This window comes from Oncorhynchus mykiss, chromosome 12, assembly GCF_057628025.1.
Source record: "Oncorhynchus mykiss isolate SJ-2025 chromosome 12, ASM5762802v1, whole genome shotgun sequence".
NCBI classification, from domain to species: Eukaryota; Metazoa; Chordata; class Actinopteri; order Salmoniformes; family Salmonidae; genus Oncorhynchus; species Oncorhynchus mykiss.
Genome location: NC_143033.1, coordinates 46,326,392 through 46,354,388, shown reverse-complemented (window position 1 = coordinate 46,354,388; position 27,997 = coordinate 46,326,392). Strand labels below are relative to the sequence as shown.

Here is a 27,997-nt window from a genome sequence, read left to right as displayed (position 1 = left end):
ACCTGCTCACGAGGCTGTTGGTTTAAAGCAGAGCTGCACAGCATACAGAACACACTCACACACAGTAGAGCAAGTCTCATGACATTACATTAGAGGTGTGTGGATGCACTCCACACAAACACATAAACACACACACTCATATAAACATACACGTGTGGACTGGACTGCTCCACTACTGGACCTCTCACTCAGCAGTACCCTCCGAAAGGTTTGTTGATACGTCTACCTCCTCAAATGATAGCTTGATTTTGCAGGGTATCATTTTGCATCTCCTCTCTTTTTGAACAGAGCCACAAAGCCTATAATTAACAGCTCTTGTCCTCTATGGAGTTTAATTGGGCTTAAATGGCTTAGATTCCTAAGCAGCCATCTTAATGCACATTCCTTTAAAACCCTTCTAACTGTGCTGGGAAACGGTTATAGAACACCTAAAACTCCCCCTTTTAAGACCTCTCTCGGGACTAAACAGCAGAGAAAGAGGGAGACCTATCTATCCCTCCCTTCATCACCTCCTTTCAGCAGTCCAGGCAGGAGAAACCGTGGGAGAGAAGGAGAAGAGGAGGAAAGAACAGTAGAGCTGGCGCCATCGTCTATTGAACCTATCCACCGCTTAATTTCCTGTAATCTGGGGGTTACTGTTGCTAGTGGGGACATGGACACTTCTATACCTGTGTTGGCTGCCGGGGACAAAGTGTGTGACAAGACGGTGTGCGAGGCACTGGGCCACTTCGAAGCCACACTGGCGGCGGCGGTGCGCGAGGTGCATGTGGATGTGAGCGCCTTCAAGCGGGGTGTGGAGCGGCGGGTGGACGAGGCGTGCCGGGCACAGCGACCCCTGGCCGAGGCTCTTCAGCGGCTGACGCAGGAGAACCTGCAGCTCCGAAGCCAGCTGGAGGTGCTGGCCTGCCTGATGGAGGGTCTGACGGGAAGAGTGGTGGACAGAAGCGCCCTCGAGGAGAGGGCCAGTAGGGGATGGATCCCTATGACTTCGTCCCAGGGGACGGTTTACATAAGCCAGGGGAGCCCCTCCACCACGGTCCCCTCTGGACTGTCGGAGTCTGGTTCTTCTGGTCTTGGTTCTGATGCCTCTAGTTCTACATCAGCCTCTCTCTCCAGCAGGGAGCCAATGGGGGATACCAGCATGTCTAATGTGAGTATTACCTTGTTGCTGGAGAAGATATTGTCCCATTTTAGTATAATTTGGTAGAATGCAAGGGAATGTCATCTGGGAGAACTGAAAGCCTCTCGCTCGTGTGTGTGTGTGTGTGTGTGTGTGTGTGTGTGTGTGTGTGTGTGTGTGTGTGTGTGTGTGTGTGTGTGTGTGTGTGTGTGTAAGAGAGATTGAGACAGTGCTAAGTTGTAAATCTGTTGTCTCTCAGCCGGGGAAAGTGTTACCCCTGGTCATTCACTCTAAAGCTCTCGTCTTAGTGCGGTACTAATGAAATATAGCTGTGAGCAGCAATATATTCGGTTTACAGGATACCGAAAGGACACAAGATCAGTTGGATAACAAAGCAAGCACTCTATCATGTAGGAACTATCTTCCTGTATGTGCAATCTGTGAAAGCATTACCATGCTGATATAAATCTTAATTGGTACAATCCACATTAGCGTTCCAAAATACTTCAATACACTTTCACAGCTGTAATACACTGACTGTGCAAGTGGCAGGACTTCCGGTTTCTCATTTTGCAGAATAAAATATCCCCTTTTCACTACGTTCAGACCACATAACAGGGCAACAATATGTGATTATACAGATGTACTAATCACAATATATTCACACAGCTTCTAAGGACATTTACAAAAGGTTTACATACCACATGTCGTTGCCCCATGTCCATCAGTTCAGTTCTAGTAGCCAGTTGTTGCCAATGGTGGAATCAGCTACAGTGCTTGGCGTGCATTTCTTTAGCCACTTGTCCTTCAAACAAGTAGGACAGTTTTTTTTTTTTGCACACTTGCCAAAAATATTTTAAAAAATAGGTCTAGCACAATGGGCCATTAAAGGTGACTGAAAATTGTGTTGTATAATGCAGGGAATCACCTTACCATTTGTTTAGCATGAGGAACGACACCTACAGTACAGACACAGCTACACCTCTCTTAATCAAACGGGGCGGCGGATTTGACGGTTTAAGTGAGAATGCTTATAGCACGCCACCTATAGGCCAATCCGTGCCTTTAGTTTACAAAAAGAGTTAACCAATCTATGCTTGGAGTTATTTGACCATGTCAAGGGAAAAATGATCTAAGAATAACAATAGGTTTTACAGCATTTCTGCAGCTTCACTGTGAACCCCTAATTGCGTGTAACTACATTAGGCAGTAATGGGACAAGGGCAAGCTACCCATCCTCTCTACCTGAATCATATAATATAAACATGTCACTTTTTACATTTGGAGACACTCCAAAAAACAACTAATTCAAACAGTCTATGTACACACATGAATATCCACACACACACACACACACCAGACCTGAGTTCAAATATTATTTAGGGTTATTTTGTATTTAGACATATTTTTTATTTTTTTGACAAGTAGTTGAATATATTTGGAGATACACTTTGAAAGTATAATCAAATACACTGACTAAAATACAATCCTAGAAATCGGTTTGGTATTCAAAATAATGTATTTGGAAATAAGTATTTAAAAATGATTTAAAATAGTAGGCTAATTATAGGAAATGATATGAAAATACTTTCAAATGCTTCCGATAGAAGTAGTTGATTCGGGCCACATTAATTGAAAATACTCAAATACACAGAAAATAACTATTTAAATAACACACATGTTTGCAGACACCCAAACTCTGCACATTCAATGTAGCATCTCTGCTGGTGGTTTTTCCAGTGGGGCCTTGAGTGTGACATCCAGAGGATCTCTCTCTGTCTGTCTTTTGGTACCTCCCTTTGAAAGAAGATACTCGTACACTGTTGAATGCTCTCACAGTTTTATTATTTATTCAGTCTGGGTATCTATGGGTATCTATTTAAATACAATCCACCTGTGTGTAATCAAGTCTCCGTATAAATGCACCTGCACTGTGATAGTCTCAGAGGTCCGTTAAAAGCGCAGAGAGCATCATGAAGAACAAGGAACACACCAGGCAGGTCCGAGATACTGTTGTGAAGAAGTTTAAAGTCGGATTTAGATACAAAAAGATTTCCCAAGCTTTAAACATCCCAAGGAGCACTGTGCAAGCGATAATATTGAAATGGAAGGAGTATCAGACCACTGCAAATCTACCAAGACCTGGCCGTCCCTCTAAACTTTCAGCTCATACAAGGAGAAGACTGATCAGAGATGCAGCCAAGAGGCCCATGATCACTCTGGATGAACTGCAGAGATCTACAGCTGAGGTGGGAGACTCTGTCCATAGGACAACAATCAGTCGTATATTGCACAAATCTGGCCTTTATGGAAGAGTGGCAAGAAGAAAGCCATTTCTTAAAGATATCCATAAAAAGTGTTGTTTAAAGTTTGCCACAAGCCACCTGGGAGACACACCAAACATGTGGAAGAAGGTGCTCTGGTCAGATGAAACCAAAATGTGACTTTTTGGCAACAATGCAAAACGTTATGTTTGGCGTAAAAGCAACACAGCTGAACACACCATCCCCACTGTCAAACATGGTGGTGGCAGCATCATGGTTTGGGCCTGCTTTTCTTCAGCAGGGACAGGGAAGATGGTTAAAATTGATGGGAAGATGGATGGAGCCAAATACAGGACCATTCTGGAAGAAAACCTGATGGAGTCTGCAAAAGACCTGAGACTGGGACAGAGATTTGTCTTCCAACAAGACAATGATCCAAAACATAAAGCAAAATCTACAATGGAATGGTTCAAAAATAAACATATCCAGGTGTTAGAATGGCCAAGTCAAAGTCCAGACCTGAATCCAATCGAGAATCTGTGGAAAGAACTGAAAACTGCTGTTCACAAATGCTCTCCATCCAACCTCACTGAGCTCGAGCTGTTTTGCAAGGAGGAATGGGAAAAAATGTCAGTCTCTCGATGTGCAAAACTGATAGAGACATACCCCAAGCGACTTACAGCTGTAATCGCAGCAAAAGGTGGTGCTACAAAGTATTTAACTTAAGGGGGCTGAATAATTTTGCACGCCCAATTTTCAGTTTTTGATTTGTTAAAAAAGTTTGAAATATCCAATAAATGTCGTTCCACTTCATGATTGTGTCCCACTTGTTGTTGATTCTTCACAAAAAAATACAGTTTTATATCTTTATGTTTGAAGCCTGAAATGTGGCAAAAGGTTGCAAAGTTCAAGGGGGCCGAATACTTTCGCAATGCACTGTACTTTACACCACTGCATGTACAGTGCATTCGGAAAGTATTCAGACCGCTTTACTTTTTCCACATTTTGTTACGTTACAGCCATATTGTAAAATTGATCTACACACAATACCTCATAATGACAAAGCAAAAACAGGTTGTTAGACATTTTTGCAAATGTATTAAAAATAAAAACAGATACCTTATTTACATAACCCTTTGCTATGAGATTCGAAATTGAGCTCAGGTGCATCCTGTTGTCATTGATCATCCTTGAGATGTTTCTGCAACTTGATTGGAGTCCACCTGTGGTAATTTCAATTGATTGGACATGATTTGGAAAGGCACACACCTGTCTATATAAGGTCTTACAGTTGACAGTGCATATCAGAGAAAAACCAAGCCATGAGGTCGAAGGAATGGTCCGTAGAGCTCCGAGGCAGGATTTTGTCGAGGCACAGATCTTGGGAAGGGTACCAAAGCATTTCTGCAAAATTGGAGGTCTCCAAGACCAGTGGCCTCCATCATACTTAAATGGCAGAAGTTTGGAACCACCAAGACTCTTCCTAGAGCTGTTCGCTCGGCCAAACTGAGCAATCGGGGGAAAGGGGCCTTGGTTAGTGTTAAAGGAATTTAACAATTCCTATATGGGTTCATTAACCAATTAAATGTAAATCACTGTCTGTTTCTAAGAATTTGTAAGATCCATATTTGCATAAAATGGACAGAGACCAGTCTACCAAAATTAGCCAATAGCATTTATTCTCGAGAGCGCTGGTCATAATACCATGTACATTAGTTTATATACCCCACATTTTGTCATAAATGTCTCTCCTCCTCTCAGATACAATGGCAATATAGTTCCCACATTGTCTGCTACCTGTTAAACAATCTACTACAAGCCCAAGGTCTCTCCCCTCCCTGGGTAGAGACAGAATGTCCTGTAAGGAACACAGCATTCAAGCCGGTCTGACGATAGCTCCATTAGTTTCTAACAAGGAACAGAAAGTCCTTGTTCTAATTCTTGACTAAAACTACACACATTATATTCAGTATTATAATAAGATTCATACATCCATACAGTAACATAGTAGTATTCTGTTTAGTTATAGTTCTAAGTTAGATGTATACATAATTTAGTCATTATTCATAAAAATCCCATAACAGTTAGGTAGATGACCAAAAACCCAATGGTCTATGCTGGCAGAGCTCCAGAGTACCTCTGTGGAGATGGGAGAACCTTCCAGAAGGACAACCATCTTTGCAATACTCCACCAATTAGGCCTTTATTGTAGAGTGGCCAGACGGAAGCAACTCCTCAGTAAAAGGCACATGAAAGCCAGCTTCGAGTTTTCCAAAAGGTACCTAAAGGACTCTCAGACCATGAGAAACAAGATTTTCTGGTCTGATGAAACCAAGATTGAACTATTTTGCCTGAATTCTAAGTGTCACGTCTGGAGGAAACCTGGCACCATCCCTACGGTGAAACATGGTGGTGGTAGCATCATGTTGTGGGGATGTTTTTCAGCGGCAGGGACTGGAAGACTAGTCAGGATCGAGGGAAAGATGAATGGAGCAAAGTGCAAAGAGATTCTTGATGAAAACCTGATCCGGAGGGTTCAGGACCTTAGACTGGGGGCGAAGGTTCACCTTCCAAACGGACAACGACCCTAAGCACACAGTCAAGACAACGCATGAGTAACTTTGAGTAGCCCAGCCAGAGCCAGGACATGAACCCGATCGAACATCTCTGGAGAGACCAGAAAATAGCTGTGCAGCGATGCTCCCCATCCAACCTGACAGAGCTTGAGAGAATCTGCAGAGAAGAATGGGAGAAACTCCCCAAATACAGGTGTGCCAAGCTTGTAGCGTCATACCAAGAAGACTTGCGGCTGTAATCGCTGCCACAGGGGCTTCAACAAAGTACTGAGTAAAGGGTCTGAATACATACGTAAATGTCATATTTCAGTTTGTATTTTTTTGTTGTTCTAAAACCAGTTTTTTATTTGTAGAGTATTGTGTGTATATTAATAAAGAGAAACCCATTTTTTTAAATCAATTTAATTTTAGAATAAGGCTGTAATGTAACAAAATGTGGAAAATGTCAAGCGGTCTGAATTTGTTCCAAATGAACTGTATCTGGTAGTATGAAGATAAGAGGTTATTTTAGGTTGTAGCTGGTCAGGTCAGGATTGTTTGTATTTCATATCAACTGCTCTTGGAGTATGAGAAGGGTTGGTTATTAGAACGATTATAGGATTAATGGTTGGTAGGGTTATGATAGGAAAATGGTAGGTAATAATCTGACATGTATTGTAATCTTATTTGACTCCCACCCCTATCACTCACTGAGCAGACACACTTGAATTTGTTATTTGGATTTACAATCAAATAAAGAGTTAGGCTTACAAGGGGTACACACACTAACACACAGCAAGTACCATGTGGAGGCCCTAAAGGAGCTATTTTGGGTCTCCATATCGCTTCACTTCAGCACGAGGGAGTGCTTCATCCAACCAATCCCAGTACTGAATTGAGCGTCCTGACAAGACGGAAAGTAGAATTCCGACTCCCTGTCAATATCCCCCTGAGCCAGATTGCCAGCTGTTCCCCTCTGAAAACACACACCCTGCCAACATTCCACAGCACTGTTATCACCTGGCTGTTCCCTTATCATACCTGACTACTCAATGAGCCAGTCTGATAGAAATGTGCTCCTACGTGTGTGTGTGCGCATCTTGAAACCCTAACCCTGTATTTCCTTGTGACTCTAAATAACATGTTAGAATGTGGGTGTATGACTGTGTTTGACTATGTTTGTGTGTCGCGTGTTTCTGAGAGAGGGAGAGAGTTAAAGAGATTCGGAGAGAGGGTATGGGATAAAGAGGTTAAGAAGCAGACGGGGAGACAGATTGAGAGCGACAGTTATACAGTAGGTACAGTATATCACAAAAGTGAGTACACCCCTCACATTTTTGTAAATATTTGAGTATATATTTTCATGTGACAACACTGAAGAAATGACACTTTTCTACAATGTAAAGTAGTGAGTGTACAGCTTGTATAACAGTGTAAATTTGCTGTCCCCTCAAAATAACTCAACACACAACCATTAATGTCTAAACCGCTGGCAACAAAAGTGAGTACACCCCTAAGTGAAAATGTCCAAATTGGGCCCAAAGTGTCAATATTTTGTGTGGCCACCATCATTTTCCAGCACTGCCTTAACCCTCTTGGGCATGGAGTTCACCAGAGCTTCACACGTTGCCACTGGAGTCCTCTTCCACTCCTCCATGACAACATCACGGAGCTGGAAATTTACACTGTTAGACAAGCTGTACACTCACTACTTTACATTGTAGCAAAGTGTAATTTCTTCAGTGTTGTCACATGAAAAGATATACTCAAATATTTACAAAAATGTGAGGGGTGTACTCACTTTTGTGATATACTGTATGTGAGTTGCACACACAGATCATTGCTACTGCTAATCCCTAGCCTCTGCTGTCTCCCTGCTATGAGTTGATGACTTGACTGGGCTCTCATCGTGGCTCTATCGCTGGCAGACGCAGACAGTCAGGAAAGCCATGGGGGGATAGCAGGAGAGACTGCCAGTCCAGTAGGCTCTGAATTACGGAGCTCTGGCACTGAATGATAGCATTGGAGCTGTTTGGCTTTCCCAATACCAACTCCTGATCTCAAAAGGCCCCGTTTGGGGCTATGCTAAGATCTAAGAGGAGTGGGGGGTTGATTACAAATCCAAAATAGCTTCAGGATTTAAGCCTGGTCTCTCCACACCTGTCAGTTAGACCCACACTTTGAGCCCCAGTTCCACTAAAGACCAGAGTCACAATGGGGACTTATGGAGACCCAAAGACCAGTAAGAATAATACCATTTCCAGACCAAATGTCCAAGTTTGTTATTGTCAAGGAGAGTCAAAAATTGCTGTTTTTTATCTTTGGGACACCTAAAAGACCTAAAGCTGCTCTTTCGTTTGTTTCCACAAGTTGGACCCCGTTTTCAATTTGCTAATCAGTCCGTTTAAGGCTATGCTAGATTCTAAGGCTATGCTCCTGGGGACATTTTGAGCCTGTAGCAGATTCCAGTTGGTTTGGCCTTTGATAAGTTGCTGGTTCCCTCCGGGATGGGGTGTTTGGGCTGGCTGCATGAAGCTCAGCGACCTCTGCCACGAGGGTAGTGCTGCACTTGAACACACACACACACAGTCTTACTATGGTGGATCTATGGCTAACACCAATGGTCCCTGCATATGGGTTTGGTACTGCAGCCGTAATAACGACCATGTCATAAAGACATTATGGTTGTTGTTGCTCTGCTGTTATGAAATTCAAACAAGTTTGAAAGAGAGCATTTTGTCACATATCCATCCAGTGGTTGTGATCGAGATCATCCACTTCCCTCACGGAGGAGGGTAGAGAGAGATAGAGGATGAGTAGAGTGCAGGAGATCTCAAACTTCAGATACAGCTAGACAGAGCAAGCCAGAGAGAACCAGAGTCACTAAGGCAAGCACAGACCTGTACTTAGATACAGACACTGAGGCAGTCAGCTGTGCTGAGAACCTTTGTCGGGATCTCCTCTTCTAAGAGTGAACAAGTGATAAGACAGACGCCTGCACTGATCCTAAACACATATCAAGGAAAACTCAGATAAAGATTGGAATGGTTTTAGATGGAGGATTCCTGGGACCATCAGATTCTTCTTTCTGGATGGATGTAACTCAGGGGTGGACTGGGACCATAAACAGGCCCCGGCAATTCTGGCCCATTTTTTTGTGGCATGGCCCATTTTGGGCTGGTGTCTGTGAAAAAGTACAGGGCCATGAGCCGTTTCCGTGTGCATCATTTATAACAGCTCTCTGTCCTTGTACTCTTGGATTTAAGTGCTGGATTTGACACTATTGACCATGATGTCCTTCTGGACAGACTGGAGTGGTGGGTTGACCTCTCTGGTCCAGTTCTAAATTGGTTTAGGACCTATTTAACCTTTCAAGAGTTTGTCAACCTTGGTGAACATAACTCAAAGAAAATACATGTCCCACGTGGTGTTCCACAATGTTCGATTTTAATCCACTGGCAATTCAAAATAAAACACCAGGCAAAGAAACCTAGGTGTTATTTTAGATTCTGGACTCAATTTCAAAGCCCACATTACGAATGTTGCCAAAATAGCTTTTCACCACCTGAGGAACATTGCCAAGATGCGTCCGTTTCTCTCTCAGGCTGATACAGAGAGACTCATCCATGCTTCTATTACAAGCTGTCTTGACTACGGCTCTCCTGTCCGGTCTACCTGAGAAATCCATTGGTCAAATGCAATACATATAGAATACTGCAGCACGGGTTCTGACCAAAACCAGACAGAGATTACAGATTACATCGGTTTTAAGGTCTCTGCACTGGAAGCCTAATTCATTTTAAGATTCTTCTTTTGGTTTTTAAATCAATCCACGATTGTGCACCCCAATGCATGTCAGACATGCTTTTAAGTTATGTACCCAGTAGGTCCATCAGGTCTTCTGGTACTGGCCTTTTAACTATCTCAAAGCCTAGGACCACGAGGCATGGAGAGGCAGCCTTTAGTTACTATAGCCCCAGCCTCTGGAACAGAAAGCCAGAGAACCTGAGGGGCCTAATCTGTGGACATGTTTAAAATAAATATTTAAAAACTCCTTTTTAGCTTTTCGTTAGGGTGCTTTTTAGTCAATCAGTTTTTATTCTTTTGTTTTATTTATCCTCTTATGTTTGTTGTGTAATAAATATAAATATATGTTCTTCGTTGTTTTTATCCCCCTGTGAAGCCCATTGCGTTGCATACCATGTCGGAAATGTGCTGTGTAAATAAAGCTTGATTTGATTATTGGTTCTGATTCAACTTACATTTATTGTACAGGTTTGTTTTATGGTATGCTATTTTAGATTGCCTCTAGTGTAATAATGGGCACCTTAGTGTGTTCTGTTTCTCTTATTTCGGGACATAAGGTTGTTGAACAAATGGAAGAGAAAAATGTTGCTGTGTTGGAGAATGGACATGACAAAGAACGGAAGTCTGCTGGTCATTCATTAGTAGATGTCACCTCACCCAAAGCAAAATCGGATGATTTGTATAAATCTGGTGAGTAAAATACATGTAACATACTTGTTTCCTTACCTTGTAAGCAGGCTGTGGACAATTTGCAAGTCATCTTTTTACACAATTTTCTTCCTTCTTTGACTCTCACCTTTCCTCTTACTGTATGTACACTCCTAACATATCAGAGGGCTCGTCATTCGGCAATCCTCATCTTCCCTGCACTGCCATGACCAAAACGGACTCCCCCACTAGCCCCAAACCGCCAGCACTATCTCCTGCTTTGGCCCAAAAGTGTCCTGCTTCAACACCAAAGTCTCCTACCTATCCAATAGCAGACGTCACCACTCCCAAAACAGCACTTGATGTTCTGTTCAGTCCCGGTGAGTAGAACATGGACCGGACTCAGCTCTCTATTCTTTCACCCAAATTACATTTTTGTTTCCTTAAATTGTATGCAGCCCTTCTGGGTAATTTTGTATTCAATTGTGAACTAATTATCTCTTTAAGATGTGCTCTGAAGAATCTAAAGTTGAATTAAGTAACATATCCATGGCTGACTTTGTGGACTTGTCTTGGTTGTTTCAGCACCAGTATTAAAGAGAGAGACCCTGTGCAAATACGTACATTTAACCCTCCAGGCCTATTACAAGGATCAGATACATAATCATTTTGCTTGCAGTAGGCTTGAGATTGTGTAACATTTTATATATTGTATGTTTCTGTCAGCCACACTCGTTGACACCTATCCAATTTCAAATAGCACAGATAAAGCATTTGAAAGAAAAGGAATACTGTTTGAACCCAGGTCTGGTTGACATGGTCCATCTGACCTGATGTCACCCTCTAGTCCCAAGCCAAATTTTGCATTCTGGCTAAACCCTACCAGCTAACCTTTTCTCCTCTTCTGTCTATTCTCACCAAAGCAGAGACTTTGCCTGGACAACATCAGGAAGTGAGGTCACCAGTCAGCAGTCATGCAGCTCAGCAAGAGCACCCCACCCCTGTATCTCTGGCCCCGCCCTATGCCTCTGTCAGTGTCATGAGCAGAACTAGCCCCGGGGTACCAACTGCATCAGCCCCGACTCAGTCCCCTGCCACCCCATCTTGGGCCCCTGACGCCCCAACTCAGTCTCCTGCAGCCCCAACCAGGTCTTCTGCAGCCCCAAGTCAGTCTTCTGCTGCCCCAAGTCAGTCTTCTGCTGCCCAATCTCAGTCTCCTGCAGTCCCTCCATCTCCTGCCCCTGCACCCAAAACACCTAGACAATCAGTATTTGAGGAGACCAAACCCAAAGCATCAGGAGAATTTCCTTTCAAACGTAGTGAACGTGGTGAGTACCACAGGGACACAAGGACTCCTCTCTCACTGCTACAGTATCTTTCAACTTTCCCGTCAATCCCGTGACATTGTTCTTTCCCATTTCTTTGTCTGACCTCCAGTTCTATGTCAGTGTCTTTCCCTTCCTTCTGTTACAGTAGTACATGCAGTTAAGGCAGCGAGCCCGAGTCTTACCCGTAGCATGAGCTTCACAGCAACCACAGGTAAAAGTAGGAACTGGTCTCTAGGCATAGCATAGTAGTCTTCTGGTCTTCATTGTGTGTTGTGCCTTTTGCCTTTGCCTCTCCTAGTCTTTTCTTCGTTGTCAGGTTAGCATTGTCCTCTCTCTCTCTCTCCCCCACCCCCCTCCGTCTGTCTGTTTCTCGCTCTCAGAAAAACTCCTACCACCCAGAAAAGTGCCTCCCCCTGGCACAGACAGGTCAGTCTTTAACATACTAGAAACATACTATTACATACTATAAAAGCGCAATTATGTAAATTGTTACATCATCTATAGGAGCCTGGACAAGTTTGGCGGTCTGGAAAGTTTTGGCGGTCCGAACAAGTTTGGCATTCTGGACAGGCTTGGTGGTCTGGACAAGTTTGGGGAGAGGAAGCTGCAGAGGTCACAAACGCTGCCTCGCAACCTCGGGATGCAGGGCAAACGGTCTCTGTTTGAAGGTTTGGCCTACGAGTGTGGCAGGTACGGTAGGCACAGTCAGTCACCCTGACTTCACCCATTGTCTCTCTTGCCCACCTTAGCTAACTATTACTTCCTATTGGATAATTGTTAAAGCCAAGTTATATGTTCCCCAACCCTTTACTACATGTATATTATCACTGTCATTAACCATGTTTGCATCCACAGTTTTTATGTGAGTAAAGTCATACTATATATAAAAAAGAAATCAAGACAGCTGTGATGGAAACAGGAAGTGTCACGCCCTGGCCTTAGTTATCTTTGTTTTCTTTATTATTTTGGTTAGGTCAGGGTGTGACATGGGGGATTTATGTGTTTTGTCTGGTCTAGGGGTTTTTGTATGTTTATGGGGCTGTGTCCTTTCTAGGTAGTTTGTATGTCTATGGTTGCCTAGATTGGTTCTCAATTAGAGGCAGCTGTCTATCATTGTCTCTGATTGGGAACCATATTTAGGCGGCCATATTCTGTGGGTACTTTGTGGGTGGTTGTCTTCTGTCTTTGTGTCTTTGCACCAGATAGGATTGTTTCGGTTTTCACATGTGTTATTTTGTATTTTGTAGTGTTCTCGTGTATGGTCTTGATTAAACATGTTGAACTCTAACCACGCTGCATTTTGGTCCTCCTCTCCTTCAACGGAAGAAAAACGTTACAGAAAGTTTCGGTACAATTTTATTAACGCCAACAGATGATTTGTTTGTTCGACATGGTGGGATCATTTTGTGTCGGCAAAATTAATTTTGTGAGAAACGGAGGTGGGAACTCCTTTATGAGCAAATATTGATACAATAACCATCCTATCAAAGTAAACTTGTATCACGCCTAATAAACTGCATAATGATATGGTGTGTGGTCCTCCCACTATGACTTGGGAAATGATGCAGTTTATTAGGCTACAGATTCAATTTAGTTATGAACTTCACAGGGTGGTGAAAGTGCACAGTGATGAGCTTGATGCTCCTTTCCAATAAATACTGAGGGTCTTATTCTGGTGACCTGATGATCGATGCTTGACTGCCATTTGACAATGAAAAATATTCTTGCTCTTATCCATAATAATCTCATCATGTAGACTAGCCTACCCGCACTGTATCTGTGAGCTGTTGGCTAGAGCGCAAGCGCCAAGACTAGAGTGGGCACATTCGCAATTTAACACAAAAGTTTTTTTTAACATAACTATCTGTAGAGTAAGAAAATGTGATGAAACACATTGAAATTCAGATTTGTATTTGGTAAATGAAAACTAAAGGGAAAAAGTACATTTTGTGTGCACTACGTCATCCACAACAAATCTGATGGAAAAATTTGCATATTTTCTTCATGCAGATTTTTTGAATATTCGCAGGAAAATTCTATACGCGGATTTTAGAATATTTGCATGAAAATCTGTCACTAGTTGGATAGTAACATAGTTATTGTGTGATATGTCAGACTGTTGGGTCCTGTTTATATGCCCCTTAGCAAACAACGCAAACTAAGCGACTTACAGCACAACAGGTGCATACATGAACCCATGACCTTGATGTTGCTGGTACTATGTTCTCACCAACTGAGCTACAGCCACAAACAACTGAACACCTCTATGTTCCACTCTGCAGGTCCAAGGCTGCAGGATCAAAGCCCAAACTGCAGCACTCTCAGAGTTTCAACAGCGCTAGCAACATCAAGGCAATGCTCCTGGAATGGTGCCGCTCCAAAACCATTGGCTACCAGGTGAGTCCGGCCTTAGTCCCTCGTGACGGACTATTCACAATGTGATAGAAATGTTAGTTAGCAAAGGTGACATTTGGTTCTGGTTTCCAGCGATTAGTCCATCCCAGTCCTTTCCAGGACTTTAGACACCATAGGAGGCTCCATATTCTGATACCATTCACTTTTGTTCGTAACTGGACCATGTGTGTTAATCATGCATTTATGTTAATAGAGGATTTACCATCACATTTGGCCCTTAGTTAGTCAATGTATAGGAATACGCACGTTTTTAACAGTTTTTCCATGGAAGTAACACTGAAGTTGGCTCCTACCATTCTCTCCTCCACCAGAACATAGACATCCACAACTTCTCATCCAGCTGGTGTGATGGGATGGCATTCGCTGCCCTGGTCCACTCCTTTTTCCCCCTGGTGTTTGACTACAACACACTGAACCCTGCCAATCGTAAACACAACTTTGAAGTGGCCTTCACCACAGCAGAGTAAGTGTGTGTGTGTGCGCGTGTGATCCTGGTACTGCTCTGTGGATTACGGTATCATAATATAGATCTATTGGAAACCTTTTTTTTTTTCTCCTGCTCTCTCTCTCAGGGAGCAAGCCGACTGTGTGCGTCTCATAGAGGTGGAGGATATGATGGTGATGGGTAGCAGACCAGACCCTATGTGTATTTTCACCTACGTCCAGTCCCTCTACAACCACCTCAAGAAGTTTGAATGACACTTCCATGCAGAGATGAGCACCCCTATCATCACCAGTTACATTGACTCATGTCGTCAGCAAACCAAAGCACTACTCCCTACATTGTTCAAATCTTGATAACTGTTTATGACGATTGTGCCTGTAGAATTCTATTTGAATTCTTCTGGTCCTGTAAAATTGTGCTGGGCATATGGTTTGGGGATTTATTTTTCCTCATTTAGAAAATAGAGGTAGTAAATTGGGGAAAATATTGGTAGTTTTACAAATATATTTTTTGACTTAGAGCCAAATACTGGTTATTTTCTATTGGTATAATATGGATGCTGTAACGACGTTTGTCTGTAGAAGGAGAAGCGGACCAAAAAGCAGCGTGGTGGTTACTCATGTTCTTTAATGGAAAATGAACGATACATGAAATAACTTAAATCTACAAAACAACAAACGGAACGTGAAAAACCTATACAGCCTATCATGTGACAACAAACACAGTGACAGGAACAATCACCCACAAACACACAGTGAAACCCAGGCTACCTAAGTATGATTCTCAATCAGAGACAACTAATGACACCTGCCTCTGATTGAGAACCATACTAGGCCGAAAACATAGAAATGCCCCAAAACATAGAAAAACAAACACAGACTGCCCATGTAACAGATGTGAAACGGCTAGCTTAGTTAGCGTGGGCGCTAAATAGCGTTTCAATCAGTGACGTCACTTGCTCTGAGACCTTGAAGTAGTAGTTCCCCTTGCTCTGCAAGAGCCGCGGCTTTTGTGGCGCGATGGGTAACGATGCTTCGAGGGTGACTGTTGATGTGTGCAGAAGGTCCCTAGTTCGCGCCCGGGTATGGGCGAGGGGACGGTCTAAATTTGTACTGTTACATTGATGCTGTTGACCCGGATTACTGGTTGCTGCGGAAAAAGGAGGAAGGTCAAAAGGGGGGTGAGTGTAACAGATGTGAAACGGCTAGCTTAGTTAGCGTGGGCGCTAAATAGCGTTTCAATCAGTGACGTCACTTGCTCTGAGACCTTGAAGTAGTAGTTCCCCTTGCTCTACAAGAGCCGCGGCTTTTGTGGCGCGATGGGTAACGATGCTTCGAGGGTGACTGTTGATGTGTGCAGAAGGTCCCTAGTTCGCGCCCGGGTATGGGCGAGGGGACGGTCTAAATTTGTACTGTTACACCCACCCAACTCACGCCCTGACCATACTAAATAAATACAAAACGGAAAATCAAGGTCAGAACGTGACAGTACCCCCCCCCAAAGGTGCGGACTCCGGCCGCAAAACCTTGACCTATAGGGGAGGGTCTGGGTGGGCGTCTGTCCGCGGTGGCGGCTCTGGCGCGGGACGCGGACTCCACTTCCTCATTGTCTTAGTCCGCCTTATTGTCCGCCTCCGTGGCTTTCTCACCATGGCCACCCCTCTCAATGACCCCACTGGACAGAGGGGCTGCTTGGGACAGAGGGGCAGCTCGGGACAGAGGTGAAGCAGCTGCTCGGGACAGAGGGACAACTGCTCGGGACAGAGGGGCAGCAGCTTGGGACAGAGGGGCGGCAGCAGCTTGGGACAGAGGGGCGATAGCAGCTCGGGACAGAGGGGCGGCAGCTGCTCGGGACAGAGGGGCGGCAGCTGCTCGGGACAGAGGGGCGGCAGCTGCTCGGGACAGAGGGGCAGCTGCTCGGGACAGAGGGGCGGCAGCAGCTTGGGACAGAGGGGCGATAGCAGCTCGGGACAGAGGGGCGGCAGCTGCTCTGGACAGAGGGGCAGCTGCTCGAGCGGCCCCTGGCTGACTGGCGGCACTGGCGGCCCCTGGCTGACTGGCGGCACTGGCGGCCCCTGGCTGACTGGCGACACTGGCGGCCCCTGGCTGACTGGCGGCCCCTGGCTGACTGGCGGCACTGGCGGCCCCTGGCTGACTGGCGGCACTGGCGGCCCCTGGCTTAATGGTGGCCCCTGGCTGACTGGCGACACTGGCGGCCCCTGGCTGACTGGCGGCACTGGCGGCCCCTGGCTGACTGGCGGCACTGGCGGCCCCTGGCTGACTGGCGGCACTGGCGGCCCCTGGCTGACTGGCGGCACTGGCGGCCCCTGGCTGACTGGCGGCACTGGCGGCCCCTGGCACACTGGCGGCCCCTGGCAGACGGGCGGCACTGGCGGCTCCTGGCAGACGGGCGGCACTGGCGGCTCCTGGCAGACGGGCGGCACTGGCGGCTCCTGGCAGACGGGCGGCACTGGTGGCGCTGGGCAGACGGGCGGCACTGGCGGCGCTGGGCAGACGGGCGGCACTGGCGGCGCTGGGCAGACGGGCGGCACTGGGCAGACGGGCGGCACTGGCGGCGCTGGGCAGACGGGCGGCACTGGCGGCTCCTGGCAGACGGGCGGCACTGGCGGCGCTGGGCAGACGGGCGGCACTGGCGGCGCTGGGCAGACGGGCGGCACTGGCGGCGCTGGAGAGGAGGAAGGCTCTGGAAGCGCCGGACTGAGTAGCTCTCGTAGCGCCGAACAGGCGGGAGACTCCGGCAGCGCTGGAGAGGAGGAAGCCCCTGTAAGGATGGGCCGGAGAGACAGCCTGGTACGTGGGGCTGCCACCGGAGGGCTGGTGCGTGGAGGTGGTGACGGATAGACCGGGCCATGCAGGCGCACTGGAGCTCTTGAGCACCGAGCCTGCCCAACCTTACCCGGTTGAATGGTCCCGGTCGCCCTGCCAGTGCGGCGAGGTGGAATAGCCCGCACTGGGCTATGCAGGCGAACCGGGGACACCGTGCGCAAGGCTGGTGCCATGTAAGCCGGCCCAAGGAGACGCACTGGAGACCAGATGCGTAGAGCCGGCTTCATGGCACTTGGCTCGATACCCACTCTAGCCCGGCCGATACGCGGAGCTGGAATGTACCGCACCGGGCTGTGCACCCGCACTGGGGACACCGTGCGCTCCACAGCATAACACGGTGCCTGCCCGGTCTCTCTAGCCCCCCGGTAACCACAGGAAGTTGGCTCAGGTCTCTTACCTGGCGTAGCCATACTCCCTGTTAGCCCCCCCCCCCAAGAAATTTTTGGGGCTGACTCTCGGGCTTCCATCCGCTCTGCCGTGCTAGTTCCTCATAATGCCGCCTCTCTGCTTTTGCTGCCTCCAGCTCGGCCTTGGGGCGGCAATATTCTCCTGGCTCTGCCCAGGGTCCTTTCCCGTCTAGAATCTCCTCCCAAGTCCATCTCTCCAAGTAGTGCAGCCTCTCCCACTGCTGCTTTTGCTGTTGCTTCTCCTGCTGCTGCTGTTGCTGCTGCCTCTGTTTACCACGCCACTTGGTCCTTGGTTGGTGGGTGATTCTGTAACGACGTTCGTCTGTAGAAGGAGAAGCGGACCAAAAGCAGCGTGGTGGTTACTCATGTTCTTTAATGGAAAATGAACGATACATGAAATAACTTAAATCTACAAAACAACAAACGGAACGTGAAAAACCTATACAGCCTATCATGTGACAACAAACACAGTGACAGGAACAATCACCCACAAACACACAGTGAAACCCAGGCTACCTAAGTATGATTCTCAATCAGAGACAACTAATGACACCTGCCTCTGATTGAGAACCATACTAGGCCGAAAACATAGAAATGCCCCAAAACATAGAAAAACAAACATAGACTGCCCACCCAACTCACGACCTGACCATACTAAATAAATACAAAACGGAAAATCAAGGTCAGAACGTGACAGATGCATATCATAAAAGAAATAGAACAAGATCTATAAAACAGTGTTTATTAAGCATGAAGCTAGCAAAACACCTGAAAGACATACTTTAGTAGACAATGTAAATGAAAGGTGTAAATTTAAAGAAAGGTGGCAGGATCAATGATGTAACATTGGTACCAGAGTGGCCAGATCTGAGTTGGTGACTACGACTATTGTGTTGTGTAGAAATGAATAACATTGATCTTTCCTATGTGCATGTAAGAAGAGGTTCAAATATACACTCAACAAAAATATAAAACGCATTTCTCCCGAGTGGCGCAGTGGTCTAAGGCACTGCATGGTAGTGCTAGCTGTGCCACTAGAGATTCTGGTTAGAGTCCAGGCTCTGACGCAGCCGGCCACAACCGGGAGACCTATGGGGCGGTGCACAATTGGCCCAGCGTCGGCCGATAGGGATGTTCTTGTCCCATCTCGCACTAGCGACTCCTGTGGCATGCCAGGCGCAATGCATGCTGACACCGTCACCAGGTGTATGGTGTTTCCTCCGACATATTGGTGCGGCTAGCATCTGGGTTAAGCCAGCGTTATGTCAAGAAGCAGTGCGGCTTGACTGGGTTGTGTTTTGGAGGACGCACTGCCCTCGACCTTCGCCTCTCCCGAGTCCGTACAGGAGTTGCAGCGATGGGACAAGACTAACTACCAATTGGATACCACGAAATTGGGGAGAAAAAGGGGTCAAAATAAATCATTATCATACAAAAAAATATAAAACGCAAGAATTTCAAAGATTTTATTGACACCCCATGATGCAACATACAGCATAAGAGGGTCCGGTTTTTTGTCTTTTCTTGAATACTATAGGCCCATTACCATGTCAATCAACGCTTGAATAGCAACGTTGCTAACACCCCAGATTTTGATGCTAACACAGTCGCTACAGTTCCATTAGTTTTCATTGCAGCCCCGTTTGAATGTGCTATTACGCAAAATGTGTACGTAATACCGTTAGATAGCAGAAGTTAGCTAGGTTGGCTAGTTTTGCTACATCAACTCGTTAGCAAACAGGTTGTTTTCTGACTGCAGTTGAGTAATCTCACTGCATGGTAAGGTCAAATTCCCAATTACTCTTATGTCACATTATCCATTGTATCATACCAACTTTATATTTAGTCAGCTAGCTAGTTAGCTAAGTTAGCTGTTATGTAATTCATTATCTAACTGTTAGCCCAATATTGGACAAGGAGCCTAACATTGAACCCAAACCGGCTGCGCGTGTGCGCCATCGTGCGCCATCGTACATACATTTATTTTGTCCCCCTACACCAAACGCGATCACGACACGTTACATTAATTTGGGAACAGGTCGAAAAGCATTAAACATTTATGGTAATTTAGCTAGTTAGCTTGCACTTGTTAGCTAATTTGTCCTATTTAGCTAGCTTGCTGTTGCTAGCTAATTTGTCCTGGGATATTAACATTGAGTTGTTATTTTACCTGAAATGCACAAGGTCCTCTACTCCGATAATTAATCCACACATAAAACGGTCAACCGAATCGTTTCTAGTCATCTCTCCTCCTTCCAGGCTTTTTCATCTTTGAACTTATATGGTGATTGGCATCTAAACTTTCATAGTATTACTACGGCAACACAGTTCGTCTTTCAATCACCCACGTGGGTATAACCAATGAGGAGATGGCACCTGCTTCTATCAACCAATGAGGAGACGGGAGAGGCAGGACTTGCAGTGCGATCTGCGTCAGAAATAGAAAGGAGTTCTATTTTAGCACTTGGCAACGCAGACGCTTGTTGACGTGTGCGAGCAGTGTGGGTGCAATAATGGAATAACATAGATTTCTACATTTATTTTGCAATGCTCATACATGCGACGCGAGCGGTGTGGTCAGCCTATACGAGACAATTTATGATTGATCCGAAAATGTGGTCGGAGGCACCGTATAGATAGTGTTACGCAATTGCGAAGGCACGCAGAGGCAAAAAAAAAAGCATTTTAATTTTATCAAATGTTTCAAATTGTTACAAACTAAGTTTTGTATAAAGCATGACCATTTAATAATGATTTATCTTAAATTACTGTCATTATGCATGAAGTACTGCCTCGTTTGCATATTGAGTGACACATTTGCATAATAGTGTGTAAGCCTTGCTGTCTGTCCGACGTTTGCAACTTTGTTTCAATATTCAAATTAGATCTCCAGCTGTCCCATAGTAATGAACGTGTCAGGAGTCGGGACTAGACAGACAGTCAGACAGCGTTTCTCAGCCAGTCAAAATCATGGTATCATTTTTATGAATATATACAAAGAAATGTCAGTTGAAAAAAGGTCAAACGAAACGACGTGCAATCTTTCCAGATTCAGTTTGAAGTGATTGTGTTAGCTGTGTTGTTGGCTAGCTCCTCTGAACAACAGTGTCCTGACAAGAGAGCACATTTTCTATGCCAGGCGAAATCGTGCCTCATTAGCTCATTGTTATGGATGTATCCAAATAAATGTCACTAGAAAACAGCTTAAAACCAATGCAAAGGCAGCTACTGCTGTTATTCTATCTGCACTGCTTGACGTGACTGTAAGTTAGCCGTTGTTGGCTAGCTAGCAAGCAAGGGATAAGAACGTTGCCAGCCAGTATGACAATGGAACATTTAGAACAAATGTCGCGTCCATAGATACAAAACAAAAAGACTGAACGACTGGGTCGCATCCATAGCTACAGAACAAAAAGACTGGGTCGCATCTCTGGCAACTGAACCGATAGAATGAATGACCGGCTGGCTTGGGTTGCAACCCTAGATTTGTGTCGGGACTATATCTTGTGGAAGAATGAAATAGTATAAATAAATTCATCAAAATAACATTTTTTTAATGAAAATATTTAAATCATTATTTGAATGTTGGTCGGTCCGACTTTGTCTAGGACCTAACAACACTCATGCCAATACATCCTCCAAACACCAGCTTCGAGGGCATTATCACTTAAGTAAGTGTACAGTAACATTGCTAACAACAATATTCTAGGCGGTGCTAGAGGAAAGCCCCAAAAATGGTCAAAAACTCCAGTCACCCAAGTCATAGACTGTCATAGACAGTCCTAGACTATTCTCTCTGCTAATGCACGGCAAGCAGCAAGTCTAGATCCAAAAAGCTCCTTAACAGCTTCTACCCCTTCCCCGACTTTGATTTTACACTGCTGCAACTCTCTGTTGATTATCTATGCATAGTCACTTTAACTCTACCTACAAGTACAAATTACCTCGACTAACCTGTACCCTCACACATTGACTCAGTACATGTATATAGCCTTGTTATTGTTATTTTATTGTGTTCATTTTATTTTATTTTTTACTTTAGTTTATTTAGTAAATATTTTCTTAACTCAATTTCTTGAACTGTATTGTTGGTTAGGGGCTTGTAAGTACGCATTTCAGGGTAAGGTCTACCTGTTGTATTTGGCGCATGTGACAAATAAAATGTTATTTGATAAGAGGCAATCCGTAAGTTCGATTAAGACATTAACGAGCGAGCTAGGACATACGTAGTGAATATAAATATTTGTTTAGCACTTTTGAAATGTACAGTGGCAGAATTCATAACATGGTCCGTTCTTACAGTATTCTCCCTGTACACCAAGTCAGAACCGTTCGATAAATAAAGGGGGCATATAAGCAGACAATAAAAGCTAAGGGGGCATATAAAGCAGACAATAAAAGCTCTTACAATATTCGATGATGACATTTCTCTAAAACAGGCTATAAGCTAAATGTGCACCACCAAGTCAGAACAGTAGGCTAAGTTATGAGGGGGAAAAGGGACCAAATTATTAGGTTGAGGCACATGGGCTACTAACAGCTTACTACACAACATACACTTACTATTGCTTTCTTAGCTATGGTATACATATCTCCCTGGCATATTACATAATTTATGCAGCTGCATACAATAAATTTTTGGACTCACCTTGTTGTGCTGTGCTCACTTGAACAGAAGGGTGTCGCGGCGGTCCTTCGTGGGCAAATTTTGTCATCCAACTTTGTCTGCCAATCTCTGGATAGATGGTGCTGTCAAGACCGCTGTGAATTCAGAAAAAAAACAGGGTCGAATCATGACGTCAGTGATCTTCAGGTCAGAGCTCTAGAAAGAGGCCTGAGTTCCCTACTTGGAGTTCCGAGTTGGATGACAGTACAAAACGTATTTTCCCAGTCGGAGCTAGTTTTTTTCAGAGTTCCCAATAGTCTTGAACTCACTGAAGTCTAAGATTTCCCAGTTCTGAGTTTCCAGTTGTTTTGAATGCAGCAGTTGTAATGCATTATTGAAAGCATTACCAATGTTGAATGTTTATCCTTTTAAGCTTGGAAAAGAGACCCTTAAACCCAGACTTGGACCACACACCCACTCTATTGAATAGCAGGCTAGTGATTGCTTTGCAATGCTTGCAGTTAGCCACTGATTCCTTCCAAACCACTCATTGATGAATTTGCAAATTTCCCAACTTTCAACTGTGTAATGTTTATGTCCAATGGCTGATGAGTACCAATACATTATATCTATAATTTCTCTTCATAATTCCGCTGCCCCACCTGCCCTGAATGATGGGTCACCACTGCTGTGGTGATGGACTGTTTCCCATGTATGCTTTGCATGTTATTAATGTGTGGTTCTCATTGGCCAGTTAAAGTTTGGGAAAGTTATAAAGTAGGCATGCGGCCAGTGTTCCATGATAGTAGACTTATGACATGGATGACAAATATGCTGTTCTTGCCAGAGTCCTATTCACACAACTGCTAACTAATGTTGAAAGTTACAGCATTGTACGAGTATAGCGCATGTGTCAGCTGTCAGAGGACATTATAGCACACGGTTGCTGTTCCTGATGACTTAACTACTTCCCTGTGTGTGTGTGTGAATGGATGAGGGGTGTGTCCATGTGTGTGAATCGATTCATGTATTGTTTCTGCACTTCAATGTGTGATTATGCAGTTTTACATATTCAAAAGCTTAATCGAGTTGTCACAGGTTTACTTTTAATTGGTAATTTCATACTTCAAAACATTCTTACACAATTAAACCCTCTTTCACGCTCCCCAGCATTACGCACTCCTGCCACTATCATTACACACACCTGTCTTCCCCCTTCACACGCATCAGCAATTATTGGACTCACCTGGACTCAATCACCTGTGTCATTTCCTCCCCTATATCTGTCTGTTCCCTAGCTCTGTTCTCCGCTTCAGGATTAATGTTCGTTTGTCATTTTGTTACCTGGTTCTGACGATGATCAATGACTGTCCCACATTAAATGGTCAACTCCCTGTACCTGCTTCTCTTTTCCAGTGTCAGTCCATACAATCGTGGCCACAAGTTTTGAGAAAGACACATATTAATTTTCACAAAGTCTGCTACCTGTTTGTATGATGGCAATTTGCATATACTCCAGAATGTTATGAAGAGTGATCAGATTAATTGTAATTAATTGCAAAGTCCCTCTTTGCCATGCAAATTAACTGAATCCCCCCAAAACATTTCCACTGCATTTCAGCCCTGCCACAAAAGGACCAGCTGACATCATGTCAGTGATTCTCTCGTTAACACAGGTGTGAGTGTTGACGAGGACAAGGCTGGAGATCACTCTATCATGCTGATTGAGTTCGAAAAACAGACTGGAAGCTTCAAAAGGAGGGTGCTTGGAATAATTGTTCTTCCTCTGTCAACCATTGTTACCTGCAAGGAAACACGTGCCGTCATCATTGCTTTGCATAAAAAGGGCTTCACAGGCAAGGATATTGCTGCCAGTAAGATTGCACCTAAATCAACCATTTATCGGATCATCAAGAACTTCAAGGAGAGCTGTTCAATTGTTGTGAAGAAGGCTTCGGGCACCCAAGAAAGTCCAGCAAGTGCCAGGACCATCTCCTAAAGTCGATTCAGCTGCGGGATTGGGGCACCACCAGTACAGAGCTTGCTCAGGAATGGCAGCAGGCAGATGTGAGTCCATCTGCACGCACTGTGAGGCGAAGACTTTTGGAGGATGGCCTGGTGTCAAGAAGGTCAGCAAAAAAGCCACTTCCAGGAAAAACATCAGGGACGGTCCGCTCCTGATCCCCGGGTTCGGGGAGTGGGTATTGTCACATATACTCCGTCTTCGGCCTCTAGGTCATCAGGCTGCTGATTATCCGGCACACCTGACACCATCGTCAAGCGCACCAGCGCCTCATGACACTCACCTAGACTCCACCTCTTTGATTATCTTCCCCATATCTGTCACTACCCTTGGTTCTTTCCTCAGGTGTTTTTGACTCTGTTTCATGTCGGTGCGTTGTTCGTTTTGTTTATTTTTTTAAACACTCACTCCCTGTACTTGCTTCCAAACTCTCAACGCACTCATTACCAGTAATGTGTTTTGTTGGATTTTCCCTGAACATAACACTTTATTCAGGACAAAATGTTAATTGCTTTGCCAGATTTTTTGCAGCATTACTTAAGTGCCTTGTTGCAAACAAGATGCATGTTTGGGAATATTTGTTTTCTGCACAAGCTTCCTTCTTTTCACTCTGTCAATTAGGTTAGTATTGTGGCATAACTGCAATGTTGTTGATCCATCCTCAGTTTTTTCCTATCACAGCCATTAAACTCGAACTATTTTAAAGTCACCATGGTGAATTTGAACTTTGTAACTGTTTTAAAGACACCATTGGCCTCATGCTGAAATCCCTGATCGGTTTCCTTCCTCTCTGGCTACTGAGTTAGGAAGGACACCTGTATCTTTGTACTGACTGGGTGTATAGATACACCATCCAAAGTGTAATTAATAACTGGTGTCCTGGTGGTCAAAGGGATATTTTTACCCATATACCAATAGGTGCCCTTCTTTGCTAGGCACTGGAAAACCTCCCTGGTCTTTGTAGTTGAATCTGTGTTAAAAATGCACTTCTTGACTTTGTAACCTTACAGATCATTGTAGGTGTAGGGTACAGAGATGAGGTAGTCATTAAAAAATAATTATTGCACACAGAGTCAGTTCTTGTGACTTGTTAAGCATATGTTTACTCCTGAACTTATTTAGGCTTGCCATAACAAATGGGTTGATCATTCCACTTTCACATTATGTGGTATTGTGTGTAGGCTGGTGACAAATCTAAATGTAATCAATTTTGAATTCAGGCTGTAACACAACAAAATGTGGAAAAAGTCTAGGGTTGTGAATAATTTCTGAAGGCACTGTACATTCTGTTCTCAGCGTCAACAAAGCTCTCTATCCTCTATCTTGTTAGGTGTGTTGGCAGCGCCCACTAATCTTAACAAGTGATTTGTTTCCTTTGTAATGGGATCTGTTTGAATAGACTAAGCTGAAGAGCTTTGTTTGAGTTTTTTTTTAAACCATGGCATGCTAGCTCCATCCTGGTGGCACAGTGGACTAATTCCAGGGATAGAGAACAGAAGATCATACGTTCTAATATCACTGACGCCATGCCACAAAAAATTAAATGTGTTTGCATGATTAATGCCTAAGCAAATTCATTTCCATGTCTTATCTGTGCCTGGATTTCAAAATAGTAAACCTAAGCTAGGACTGTTATTAAGTCTTATTGAAACGTTCAGTGAAAGTTAAGGAAGTTATTCAAAAACCTAAACCTATCATTTCTCTTCTCAGAATGTTAATTAAACCAGAGTAAAATGTTCACAGAACGGCCCTGCAACCTAAAAATGAATGTTCCCAGAATAGGTGCAATTTTCACTTCTGTTCTCAGAATGTTAAAAAAAACATTGTTTTACCAGTCAGGAAACTTATGGCTTTGTTCTCCGAACCAATCGGAAACCAAAAATGTACGTTCCCAGAACTTCCAAGGAACCAAATGTGCTAGCTGGGCTGTGTGTAAATCCTCTTCAGAACCAGTCAAGACAGAGGGGCGCCTCAGGGATCAATACAGGCCCAGTCAATATATGCTCTGGCAGCAGACATGGAAAGAAAACATGCTGGGCTACAAGTCAAGGCTGTTATGAAAAGGAAGGTCCAATAACATCACTCACTCTCATTCGCTGGTTGTGGCTATTACCTCTAGGGACACCTGAAGTCAATCTTAAATGAATCAATGTTTATGAACAGCAAGCTGGAGAGGTCAGTCAAACATGGATACATAAAGTACCGGTCTGAAGTGAGCTCTGTCAGGGAGTCCCGTTAGTTCTCTTATACAGTATACTGCTTAAACAGACAAGTTATATTTGCATGGTTCATAGGTTGGTTCCTGCATGTGTCTGGCACTGTCTCCTATTTTAACATATAAAACATAATCTGGGCATTCTGCCAAATGGTCCTAAGGAGGGGGTCATGTTGTCCCCCCCATATCTTTACCAAGCGCATACAGGAACCAAGTATTATTTATGACACAAAAGACAAAAGTCTCTTCACACAATAACCTTTTCCATCACATGCTCCGACACACTTCTAAATGTTCTCTCTCTGCCTCTGGGTGCTATGGAGAAGGTGTGTCATCAGTTGATGTAACACCTGAGCCCTCACTCCAAGTGGCGAAGGCAGGGGCTCCCGAAGAGCAATCCTCAGCCCAGGTGAGGCCACTGCCCCTACGACAGAACACCTGCACTCATCACACACATGCATGCACTCATTCACGAATCCACTTACTCACTCACTTACTCACGCAGGCACACACACACATACACACACATTTGACAGACTGTCTCATTCGTCTGGTTATAGGCATGGCCTCAATTGATCCTTTCTACCAATGGGGAGCTCAGAGACAGATAAGACAATAGCTCTTCACAGGTTAATGGATCATCACTTTACCCCCGCAACTGCCCCCGCTACACAGGTGGGGAACACACTCACTAGTACTTCTTCCCACTCAAACACCTCTGTGCGTCTCAAATGTCACCCTATTCCCTACATATTGCCCTAATTTTGACCAAGGCCCATGAGGTTCTGGTCAAAAGTAGTGTGGTCAAAAGTAGTGCACTATACTGTATAGGGAATATGATGCTATTTGGGACGCACACCCAGTACAGTGTCAACTACAAACACACGCATGCAAGAATGTTTATAGGTAATCTTGTACACAGCAGCTAAAAGCTGAATTGTGGTACACCAACTCACTATCACAAATGATTGTGAAAAAAATATTGTGACAGAGACAGACACGCAGAAAAAAAATGGCCGCCACACTATTCTTATAAAAGTGCATTTCAATCCCACATGAAGGCAGTAGGTTACATAAGACAGAAACAATAGGAGGGAGGTTGGTCGGTCAGGGAGGATGGGTGGGCTTTTAAAAGGAAGGTCTAGCAACCCAAAAGTTTGAATCACATGATGGACAACTTTAGCATTTTAGCAATTTTGCAACTACTTACAACTTTTAAACTATTTTGCTAAAATGTTAGCTAACCCAAACTTTTTTGTTCCATAACCCCATCTGAAAATGTTTGCGACCCCAACCATGTGAAAAAATATATATAGTT

General features: G+C 44.5%; 1 protein-coding gene across 2 annotated transcripts; it reads left to right on the top strand.

The window, feature by feature from the left end:
• The first annotated feature begins 16 nt into the window (after window positions 1-16).
• On the top strand, window positions 17-15,142 carry LOC110537678 (uncharacterized). Of its 2 annotated transcripts, none has more exons than XM_021623904.3 (10): window positions 17-1,150; window positions 10,304-10,436; window positions 10,580-10,774; window positions 11,321-11,722; window positions 11,868-11,933; window positions 12,103-12,148; window positions 12,227-12,412; window positions 14,005-14,119; window positions 14,449-14,600; window positions 14,710-15,142. In XM_021623904.3, the coding sequence occupies exons 1-10, from the start codon at window positions 653-655 to the stop codon at window positions 14,834-14,836; spliced, it is 1,920 nt and encodes a 639-aa protein (XP_021479579.2). In that variant the 5' UTR covers window positions 17-652; the 3' UTR covers window positions 14,837-15,142. The 2 variants fall into 2 exon arrangements, with proteins under 2 accessions (XP_021479579.2, XP_021479578.2); XM_021623903.3 differs by having other exon boundaries at window positions 11,318-11,722.
• Window positions 15,143-27,997: the final 12,855 nt, after the last annotated feature.

Bases quoted from the DNA above. Each gene is read 5' to 3' on its own strand.
- LOC110537678 (XM_021623903.3), top strand. From the start codon at position 653: ATGGACACTTCTATACCTGTGTTGGCTGCCGGGGACAAAGTGTGTGAC. The intron at 10,437-10,579 runs GTGAGTAAAATA...CTAACATATCAG, and splicing joins GGATGATTTGTATAAATCTG to AGGGCTCGTCATTCGGCAAT. The intron at 12,413-14,004 runs GTACGGTAGGCA...TCCACTCTGCAG, and splicing joins TTGGCCTACGAGTGTGGCAG to GTCCAAGGCTGCAGGATCAA.